General features: G+C 42.2%; 1 protein-coding gene across 1 annotated transcript in view; it reads right to left on the bottom strand.

Moving 5' to 3' along the window:
* Positions 1–6,473: 6,473 nt before the first annotated feature.
* The window catches only part of LGI1 (leucine rich glioma inactivated 1), a 73,057-nt gene continuing 67,504 nt past the window's right edge, over positions 6,474–12,026 (bottom strand). The window contains exons 7-8 of the mRNA XM_044299227.1: positions 7,389–7,553; positions 6,474–7,294 (exon numbers count right to left, since the gene is read on the bottom strand). Coding sequence (XP_044155162.1) covers positions 6,474–7,294; positions 7,389–7,553 — 986 coding nt within the window. The remainder of the gene's footprint in view (positions 7,295–7,388; positions 7,554–12,026) is intronic.

Raw genomic sequence — 12,026 nt, 5'->3', positions numbered from 1 at the left:
ATCTTATTCTGACCTCATCACAAAGAATACATTTTAACATCACGATATAGGTAGTTCCTTGGCCACAATACAGATAATATGATGAACGATTTGTGCTCATCCGTAGCGGGACAAACAAACCAAACCACAGATCCACAAAATACAGATCCCGGCCGTGTGCATCCTGCACTTTCATCGGTCCCTATCGTAGAAATGGAAATAATAATAAGTACAGCAGCACTCTTTTCAGATGCCAGGTGCAATATCCCTGGAAGGTTTTTGGACGACAAAAACAGCCACTAAAGTCATAGCAGCACTCAGGTCTCCAGTGAAACAAAGTGGGTCTTTATTACCCCCAATAGCAATGCAACGTTTCAGCTGATAGACAGAGGATCGGCTATTCCATTGATCCATACACATTTCGGTCCGCCCAGTCATGCGCATTGGATTGCTTAAGCTTAGCCCTTCATCGTAGGTATGGGCATGAACTTTGTTTGTAATGCACATGCGCGGGATGCAATGGGCTCTCGCGTTAGCCTGTTGTATACTAGCGCACGCTCATTATTCACCATGGGGCGCCAACTTTTTCCACACATGGTCGGGATCATGGTGCGTGTATGTCTTGGGTTTTAACCGATAATTATGTTCACCGTTAGCACATGCGCACTTTATTGAATCGATTATGCTTTAATGATACATCATTATGGATTTTTACATTATTATGTTATTTATACTATTATGGGACACTTGATATGTATATAATCATGTAGTACACTGGATTTAAATATGGAATATCTATAGGAAATGTATTTATATTTTTATAATTTTTCAAAAATTTTTATAATTTTATTCATCAGCGTTCAGCCTTTCCGTTCTCCTGCTCCGTTATAGGCGCAGGAGAACGGAAAGGACGGATTAAGCACATAACTGAGCCGACTATAATGGGGTCCGTTAGGTTTACGCTCAGAAGATGATTTTGGAGCGGAGACAAAAGTCCTGCATGTACTACTTTAATCTCTGCCCCAAAACCATCTTCTGAGCGTAAACCTAACGGACCCGATTATAGTCTATGGGGTCCGTAGGCTCCGCTCGGCTCAGTTATGTGCCCAATCCGTCCTTTCCGTTCTCCTGCTCTTATAACGGAGCAGGAGAACGGAAAGGCTGAACGCTGGTGTGAACGAAGCCTTATTAAATGTGTGTTCAGAGCACTGTGTTCACTGCTAGACAAAGGCTCCATTGAGAGAGCTGAAACGTGGCATTGCTATTGGGTGTAATAAAGATCCACTTTGTTCCTCTGGAGACCGGAGTGCTGCCTGCTACTACGACTATTGTGGAAATGCCTATTCTTTTCTGAGATTAGGACATGTTTTATAACTAGTGCTGTTACAAATATATTGCTGCTACACGGTTCCTTGCTGAGTCATACGGAAAGTCAAATGATTGAAGGCATGTGAATGTGGATTGCCATGTGTGAAGAGACTCTTACATCATGGTGAAATGAGTCACAGCGGCCGGCCTTGCTTCCAGATAATTTACCTCTAAGCTTTAGTTTTCTCTAAATGCATTTCCTCCATGAACCTTTCCCAAGTTTCACAATCTAGAGCAGTGATGTCGAACCTTTTACAGCCCGAGTGCCCAAACTGTAACCCAAAACCCACTTATTTATCTCAAAGTGCCAACACGGCAATTTACCCTGAATACTACAGTCCAGTATAGTATATCCTCCATGCACTTTATTATGTAGCTATAATAGTCTGCATTCAATGCGCTGCCCGAGCTGTTCATAGTGCGCCCTGCGCTGATGAATGGCAGGAAAAGTCTAAGGCATAGCGGTACACCATAGACTTTTTCCAGGGTGCGGGTGCCCACAGAGAGGGCTCTCAGTGCCGCCACTGGCACCCGTGCCATAGGTTTGCCACCAATGATCTAGAGGATGAACCTGCTACCTTTTTGCCATTCGCTATTTCAGGTCAAGACGATCTATATGACATCCATGTTTTGTGGGGAGCAGCAACGCCTTTTTTCATACAGACTTACATATGAAGGAAATGCCTATAAATTAATATAGACTTTCTCAAACAAAATTGCATATTTTCAACTGAAAAAAAATGAATAAAAGAATAATCAAATCTGCTAATTTTGGGTACCGTAATTGGCACTGGTCAGGGACCACCTGAAGAACCAGTCATTGCTGTTCGTGTACTTTATGCAGCATAGGAAAAACTTGTACATGAACATTTCATGCTACCTGTAGAGGAAATGGTTAATTATTTTGTTTTTCCTGTGTAAAGGTGCTGCTGATTTCTTGCTAGGTGACTTTTTGCCTTCCTCAGACAATGTACAGGTGTACATATCTTGCGAAAGTTCATTTATTTCAGTAATGCAACTTAAAGGGAGTCTGTCACCACTATATGGCCATATACAGCGCTTACTGTCCTGTCGCACACCTACACCTGAATGTAATGGTACCTTTGTCTTTTTCTTTACACTTGCAGAAGCTGGAAAAACAACGTTTAATTCAAATGCAAATGAGCCCTCGCAAAGGGCGGCGTTCAGTGTGTAGGAGCCCAGGCTGCTGCCTTCTTTCAGCGATACTCCTCCCCAGCCTCTTCCTTTGCCCATCCTCCTATTCTCTTGCATCATCCTTCGGTCCACTGCCTCGCCGAGCCGGGGGATGCGCACTGCGATGCCCATTGTTGGCACGGCATCACTTTAACTACTGCGCATGCACCGCCGCGAAACCAGCGGCAATGCAGTGTTTGCCGGGGCATGCGCAGTAGTTAAAGCGATGCCATGCCCACAATGGGCAACGCAGTGCGCATGCTCCAGCGAGGCAGTGCGTAGGCGCAGGATCTCAGCCGGACCGAAGGATGACGAAAGGGAATAGGAGGGCGGGCAAAGGAAGACGCTGGGGCGGGGAAACAATGAAAGAAGGCAGCAGCCTGGGCTCCTACACACTGAACACCGCCCCTTGTGATGGCTCATTTGCATATGAATCAAAGTTCTTTTTTTCCAGCTTCTGCAAGTGTAAAGAAGAAGACAAAGGTACCATTACCTTCATGTATAGATGTGCGACAGGACAATGTAAGCGCTGTATATGGCCATATGGAGGTGACAGACTCCTTTTAAGGAATTGCATTAATGCAGCCTAAAATTAAAATATTGTGAAAAGGTTCAATATTCTAGGCTCAAAGTGTCACACTCTAGTCAGCTAATTAATCCATACCCCCTGAGCAAAGGGGACCTGAGATTGTGACTTTGGGGTTTCATAAGCTGTAAGTTATACCATAATCATCTAAATTTTACCAAATAAAGGCTTGAAATATCTCGCTTTGCATGTAATGAGTCTCTCACATGTTAGTTTCACCTTTTAAGTTGCATTACTGAAATAAATGAACTTTGCACGATATTCTAATTTTCCGAGTTTCACCTGTAATCTGCTCACTGCTCCTCCCCTACGGGTTCTGTACTGCTGACGGGTAACGTGTCTCCAGCTCCTGCAAACGGACAAATCCAAGCATGCCCTGACAGTCACAGCTAGCAGGCTCTATTAAGCAAAGTTGATCACTTTTGCATTATGAGTAATTTCCCAATATACATGTCTCCGACTATACTTTTTCTCTTGGCTTGAGGGATCCTGTGATCCTGTTGCTTATGCTCTATGCATCTACATGAGGATGTATCAGATTGTGTACTGTGGGAAATTAGGGTTCTGAATTAAATTAAATTTGTAGATAATACAAGATAAATATTAGTTTTCTGCAAATCAATCACGCAGAAAGTGATTCCCTCCCGACAATCGCCTGCTCGCCAGCGGAGGAGACCGCCTGCTATTACATGCAGCATGCGCAGATAGAGGAGGCATGTCATTTATGAATTATATGGCCTTGTAGTAAATGACCTGCGTCCTCCAGCTCTCTGTGAGCTGCAATGAAGTCTGGCACAGCTCAGAGTTGCCATAGATTCAGCCATTTGTTATGCCAGTTTCTAGTATAAGTAATGATTAGTCGGGGCCCTTGCCATGAGAATAAGAAATTGCCCCCTAAATTCCATCTCTGAGGGTCCTGCCCCTACTGCTTTCAGTTTCCTGTAGACCAGAAGTGTAATGTCCCATCCGTCATGATGTGCAAAGCTGTGGAATTCAATGGCCCCAAGTGTCACATGACCACTGAGGCCAGGGAATGGCTGCAGCAGTGCATGTCATGACAGACGGAACATCACACTTCCAAGTTGAAATTCTATTAACGGGCATCTGTCAGCAGATTTGTACCTACAGTATGTACCTGGCCTCTTGCATGAGCAGCTGAAGGCATCTGTGTTGGTCCCATATTCATATGTGCCCCCAATGCTAAGAATATTTTTTTAATATAAAACTTTTAATCTTTGCAAATAAGACTCTAGAGACTGTGTTACTGTCACGCAACACTGCCTGGCACTGTCAATGAAAGTAGAAAGGGTGCGGCTGTTGCAGAGAGAGCAGAAACTTTAGGTGTAACGGCAACGCCCCCGTTGCACCTAGAGGCTCATTTGCATATATTAAGACTTCATTTTTCTCAGCAGTGCAGGCACATTTGAACATGGGGCCAACACAGACGCCTTCTGCTGCCAAGCGCACATGTAACAGGTCAGCCAGTGTCATAGGTACAAAGCTGCTGACAGATGCCCTTTAACCCTTAGGCTACCATCGCTATACATGTACGGCGCTGGTGGATTGCGTAAACATAATTCCCGCTCGCACGTGCAGCGGGCGTCATGGCCGGCAGATCTCTGCTCTTTCATACAGCAGAGACCTGCGGCTAATTACCAAAATGCGCAAAAACCCGGAAGATACCTATGCCCCGTGTGTCCAATACGGGCATAGGTAGTTGTGCTGAATACTGGTAGCCTTACTGAGTAGGCTAACAGTATTTAAACTGCAATTCTTATTTTGGACACTAGATGGCAGGCCAGGATAAGAAATGAGCAAAAGTGAGCAAAATAAGCTAATAATAAATTCCTGATAAACCAAAATAAAAAAAATACAAAAAATGAAATAAATTCATATATGAGGCACATAATGATCACCCAAAAAAATAAATGTTAAAAAAATATATAAACAAATATATAAAAGTTTGAATCACCCCCCATTCCGTATAATAAAAAAATAAATACCTGAATAACAATAAATATAAACGTCATGGGTATAACTGCCACTGAAAATGCCCATACTATTAAAATAGAAAAAAAAAATTCCAAAACGGCGAATGTCGTAACAAAAAAAGGGTCAAAATGGCCGATTTGCCATTTTTTCATTGCTTCTCTTACCCAAAAAAAGTAATAAAATGTGATCAAAAAGTCACGCGTACTCCAAAATGGTATCAATTAAAAGTACAGATTGTTCCGCAAAAAATGAGCCCCTAAACAGCTCAGTAGACATAAGGATAAAAAAAAGTTATGGGGGTCAGAATATGGTGATAAAAAATTCTCATAGTTAAAATTTATTTTTACACTATTTAGACATAAGGAACCTACACATATGGATATCGTTGTAATCGTACTGACCCAGAGAATGAAGGGCATGGGTCAGTTTTGCCTCAAACAAAACGCTGTGGGTACAAAACCTGTAAAACGGTGGAGGGATTGCATATTTTTTTCCAATTCCACCCACAACATTTTATGCCATAATTAACGGTGGCATTAGAAAGTACAACTTGTCCCGCCAAAAATAAGCCCTCATACAGCTATGTGACCAGAAAAAATAAAAAGTTATGGCTCACGAAAATAGGTAAGAAAAATGAAAATGCAAAAACGAAAGAACCCTTGCTAGCCAAAGTTAAAAAGCATAAAGCATGCCTGTAGTCTACCACAATGGAGAAGGGTTGCCCCTATATGGGAGAAGCCCTATATGGGATACACTGCAGATCTGTTGGTAGTATCAGGTCTTTCTGTGAGGAGACAACCCCTAAAGTATACATTCTTTTGCTATGGGTTTAATGCCATCTATTTGTAATCCATCAAGTACTGTAGTAGTGTCAACTATACTGGAATTTAGTAATATAGACTAGGAGTAGAAGCCTGGGGTGGGGGATGGCGGGTGTCAATAAATTGAACCCGCCTCCTATTTTCTCTAATAAAGCAGCGAAATGAATTTGTAACATGGAAGACACAAAATGTAAACATTTTATTTGGCAGTTTTGTCTTCATCGGGTGAATAAATAAACAGAAAATTATCATTATATATCTCTTTTCAGATGGACATATGCACAAATATGTACAAATTGTTAATGGAAAGGGCAGTCAACTATCAAGATTTAAGGTTTTTTTTTATAGAAAAAGTACAACTCTCAAAACCACTATACATGACAAAGTAATGAAGAAGAAACAAGCAATGCTTCTGTTCTGGCCTTCCTAGCTTTTGAAGCCGGTCATCCAGAATTATGTCAAGAGATAGTTATCATGCATTTAGTTCATACTGTCCTGGTTAGAACGTCTCTAATGCATTAGATTTTCAGTGGTCATGCGCTCAGGTCAATTATAACATGTTCATATATTTGTGTAGCCCCCTTAAAACTCGAAGCAAACAGGAAGTCGTGTTTGTCTATGGACACATGTGTGAACGACCTGGGGGCTTGGATGTTTAACTCTTGAAATTTCACAAATTTTCCTTTCTCCACATCCCAATGAAACACCTGAGTGAAGGAATAATCACTGCCCAGGATAGCATATTTGTGGTTGTTAATCTGTAAAGGCTGGAAAACCATAGAGCCGCGAGAAGGCATCCTTTGAATATCTGAAATGACTGAACCTCCTTCCCATTTGATGACCCTGGAATCTCCAATGAATCTCGTTAGGCAGAGGTAGACATCATCCTTGGCAGAAAAGTGTTTGACGGCATACACATCTTCTGTGTCTGGTATCTCAGCATGCTTTGAGAAGTTGTTGTACTTCTTGTTCCACTGGTAAATAATTGGGCGTTGCGAGCTGCTAGAAAGAATGAGATGTGGCTTGTTGGCAATCTCAAGGTACTCCACATCTGTATCTCGATACCACATATGTACAGACTGGTGAGAATAAAAGCCATTTCCATTCCACTTGTAGATGGTTGTACAACCAGCTTTCGAGCTATCAGCAACCACAAAATACCAGTTGTCATCTATCCTGAAAGTCTCAATGTCATTGGGCTTCCTGATCTTAATAACTTCAATGTCTTGGATCTTGATAAACTTGTTTGCAAAAATATCTCTCTTGTAAATATGAGAGCCACCAAACAGTTGGGCCACTATCACATAGAGCTGCTTCTCAATGACTATGGGTTTGCAGACCACAGTAGATGTGCCTAGGATAACAAAAAAAACTTGGTTTAGGGACCCATGATGAGCACTTACACATCGATATACAGTATTTTATCATTAGCTGGTCATCAGTGATACCTGTGATGTTGTCATAATTCCTGAAGGACATTTCCACATGATCCCACTCCAAGAAGACACATTTGCCAGTAAACGGTTGAGCAATGACCACGTACTCATCATTCATATAGGTAAAGGTGTCCACGGACAGGGATTGGTAGGGCAATGATTTGTACAAGGCAAATTCTGTAATACACAATGTTTTGTGATTAATTTTTAATATACAGTAGGCGTCACGTATATCTTACAACAACATTATATAGTCATGTTTTAGGTTTTCCAGTGGCTACAGCATACATAAAGATTGCCACCCCCCACCCCTCATTGTGGTGCCAGGTTTTGCTTGCCAAAACTGAAGAGTCTGATATTTTGTCTTCCCTTTCCATGATCCTTTAGCCAGCACTGTACTATTTTGTTCTGCTAATAGTTCCTTTGGAGAGAGAAGTTTTGCAGAAGTTCTGGCCATCCAGTAACAGAGTATGGGACTATGTCTCTCCGAGGACACAATAGCATGGTCTCCCTCTATGTCAGGGATGTCACGCTCGTGGCCCTCTAGCTGTTGCAAAACTAGAACTCCCAGAATGCTGTGACAGCTGTAGGCTGCCCAGGCATGATGGAAGTTGGAGTTTTGCAACAGCTGTAGGGCCATGAGTTTGACATCCCTGCTCTTACTATGAGAGAAGGGATGAAAATGAGCTCTTAACAAGCTCTGCCTCTAAAGACACCAGATGTAAGGCAGCTATCCTATAAGTCGATGTTCAGCTCTTAAAATAAGCCTTGAGACATGGCTTGGATATTAAATAAGCCAGCATCTCATCTGCAGACAGCTGTTTCAGGGTGATTGCCCCTCATCAGTGCAGAGCAGAGAGTACTGGCTTAACTGGGTGAGAGGCCTGTGTCCAAGTCTCCTCACACTGATTGACCTGCTCTTACTGTGGTATATAGGTGAATCCACACATCGAAAAAAAACATTATAGAAAACATTCTGGTGCTAATGCTACACTTACTTTGCAAATTTGAGAATCTTGAGATTCTTTCCTTTTTTTTTCAGTTGTGAAAGCTGGAGCTGGAGGTGTGGCAGACTCCAGTTCGTCTTGCACTCGTGACTGGCCTGTCTGGCCCATGGGCTGATTTTGATTAGAGTAAGTATAAAGCTGTAGCCTGCTCTCATTGTATTTATTGGCACCAGGAGAAGTATACAATGGGCTCAGCATGCTTGTTGGTACCTGCATCCCTGGATTTAATGGAGGCCGTTATGGCACCAAAAATGGTAAAAAGCAGAAGTGGACCCAGCATGCATATGGAACCTGCACTCCCTGAATTTTATGGTGGCCATTAAGGCACATAACAGGTAGGTTTTAGTGTTAGGTTCCCGTCTTAAAGAGATCACCTTGACGTTTGGCAGACGGGCCCAAATAATTTTGCACAAAATGTATTTGCCATGAATCTTAAATTAGCAAAATAAGCGCATTCTTAGCACCAGAATGTTTTCTATAATTACGGCATTATTGTACTTTATTTGTATTTGCAGAATGCTTCTGCATTGTCTTTTTTTTCTGTGTGTTTCTAGCCATGGCAGCGTGCACCTGCGCATTGGGATGTGCTGACTGACCCCCTTTTTTTGCAGTTGTACTGAATCCACACATCTGGATTTAGAGACTGTATGTAGACACATCAGATTTGGTAATATTTTGCATATACATTCATATTTATATTCAGCATTTTATACCTTATTAATGTTATGAAATTACATTATATCAATTTATTTACAAGTGTAGAACCAACTATAACACTGACATAAAAAAGGACAACTAAAAGGAATTTTAACTGACATTAAACTAAGCTGTAGAAACCAGTGTCAGGCAGCTGCTGCCAAGGCCAATAAGATAATGGGTTGCATCAAAAGGGGCATAGATGCCCGCGATGAGAACATAGTCCTACCACTTTACAAGTCACTAGTCAGACCACACATGGAGTACTGTGTACAGTTCTGGGCTCCTATAAACAAGGCAGACATAGCAGAGCTGGAGAAGGTCCAGAGGAGGGCAACTAAAGTAATAACTGGAATAGGGCAACTACAGTACCCTGAAAGATTATCAAAATTAGGGTTATTCACTTTAGAAAAAAGACAAGTAAAGCTACTTTCACACTAGCATTTTTGTTGGATCCGGCAGAGTTCAGTAAAAACACTTCCGTTACTGATAATACAACCGTCTGCATCTGTTATGAACGGATCCGGTTGTATTATCTTTAACATTGCCAAGATGGATGCGTCACAAACTCCATTGAAAGTCACTGGGGAACGGATCTGTTTTCTATTTTTTCAGATAGTGTCCGAGTTAAACTGATCCACCCCGATTGACTTGGATTGTGGGTTTTACTCCGCATCCCATGACGGAAAGAAAACCGCAGCATGCAGCAGTTTGCTCTGCAGTACGAGAACGCAACCAAACAAAACGGAATGCATTCTGGAGCGTTCCGTTCTGTTCAGTTTCGTTTTGTCAATGAATGGGGACAAAATGGAAGCATTTTTCTATGGTATTCAGACCCTATGATGGATCTCAATACCGGAAAATAGAAACACTAGTGTGAAAGTAGGGGAGATCTAATTACTATGTATAAATATATCAGGGGTCAGTACAGAGATCTTTCCCATCATCTATTTATCCCCAGGACTGTGACTGTGACGAGGGGACATCCTCTGCGTCTGGAGGAAAGAAGGTTTGTACACAAACATAGAAGAGGATTCTTTACGGTAAGAGCAGTGAGACTATGGAACTCTCTGCCTGAGGAGGTGGTGATGGTGAGTACAATAAAGGAATTCAAGAGGGGCCTGGATGTATTTCTGGAGTGTAATAATATTACAGGCTATAGCTACTAGAGAGGGGTCATTGATCCAGGGAGTTATCTGATTGCCTGATTTGGATCTAGGAAGTAGATTTTTCCTAAAATGAGGAAAGTTGGTTACTACCTTATGTTTGTTTTTGTTTTTTTACCTTCCTCTGGGATTAACTTTGCAGGACAACAGCTGAACTGGATGGACAGATGTCTGTTTTCAGCCTAACAACCTATGTTATTATATTACTGCATTATTGAAGATCATTCTACAGTCAATATCTGGATATAATTGCATATATTAATCAAAAGTTCTGAAACTGCATTTACTGATCCTGATTTATGTGCTATAATCTTTTCATCTTCACTCAGTGATTCCTTTGGAAATCTGCAGGTTTAGTTTGATCTACAAACTCACAGCCTCCCCCTGCTGGTTCAGTGTCTGTATAGGTGACACCCGGTTGACTTGTATTCTAAGTATTGTACAGATGATTATATGAATTTATATTATTATATCATATTATCTATCTGTCTGTCTGTCTACCAGTTTAAATTAATTAAAACAGCAGTTTATATAGTCATTACAGTACTGACAATATGATATGGAGAAAGTCAAGGTCAGTATGGAAAAACTAAAGGAAAATATTTGGAACACTTTGTATTAGTCAACATAAAGTAGGTTTAAAGGGCTTCTGTCACCCCACTAAAGTCATTTTTTATTTTTTTGGGGCTACTTAAATTCCTTATACTGCGAAATATCAATATATAATGCTCTTACTCATTTTCGTTCAGCAGTTTCTTAAAAAAACGGACTTTTATAATATGTAAATTACCTCTCTACCAGCAGGTAGGGCGGTTACTTGCTGGTAGCAGCCGCATCCTCCTTTCATAAAAACACCCCCTCCTCATGTTAATTCACAGGGCCAGCGAGCGCGCTCGTCCTCTGGGTGGCCCTGTCTGTAAGTACACACCAAACACTACACTTAGCCCCAGATCACCCCCCATCACCCCAATTAACCCCTTGATCACCCCTTAATCACCCCTGTCAATCACTAGTGAAAGGGAAAAAAGTGATCAGTGTAAACTGTCCCATTTTTTTTTTCACTAGTATTAGGTTTTAGGATAGTTTAGGCCCCTTGGTTAGGTAGTTAGCGTCGGTTAGCGCCCAGCCCACCGCACCGCAGTCACTGATTCGCTGATTACCTTATCGCTAATCAGCATTGGTACTTTTATAGTATCTGCAGGGCCGGCCTTTGGGGTGTGTGAGCTGTGCGGCCGCACAGGGCGCCATGGCAACAGGGGCGCCCGGCGGCCGACACAGCTTGCAGTCGGTCTCTACAGGCTACAGCAGCCGGCCAGCCCGACCTGAGCCGAGATTGGGTGCAAAATTGCTGGGGGCGCCAGGCAGCAAACACTAAAATGAGGATCATGGAAGCCTATGGCTCCCGTCCCCACTGTTCTTCCTCATAGGCTTCAGGCCACTAGACCGACTGCAGGCAGTAGAGCGAGCGTAGTGTAAGAGAATGTAGTTGATCCTAGGAGGTATGATGTCAGGTAAAGAGGCGGAGTCTCGTCATCCAGGGGGCGTGGCCTAAAGATGTGCAGGAGATTCTACAGAGCAGGAGCAAAGTCTGCAGGTAAGTATGTGGAGGAGAATAGTGACTGTTATTTTTACTTGGGGGGGCTTTTTGCAGGGGCTGAAGGGAGAAGGAATCATCTTTGTACTGGAGACTGTATGTTAGAGGGGTCTGAAGAGAGGGTAGTTGGGGTGATATTATTTACATGGGACTGTATGCTGAAGAGGCTAAAGGCAAGAGGGTGATA

This window comes from Bufo gargarizans, chromosome 6 (genome assembly GCF_014858855.1).
Source record: "Bufo gargarizans isolate SCDJY-AF-19 chromosome 6, ASM1485885v1, whole genome shotgun sequence".
Taxonomy (NCBI): domain Eukaryota; kingdom Metazoa; phylum Chordata; class Amphibia; order Anura; family Bufonidae; genus Bufo; species Bufo gargarizans.
Note: the sequence above shows the minus strand (reverse complement) of the source record. Positions and strands in the feature narration are given on the sequence as shown.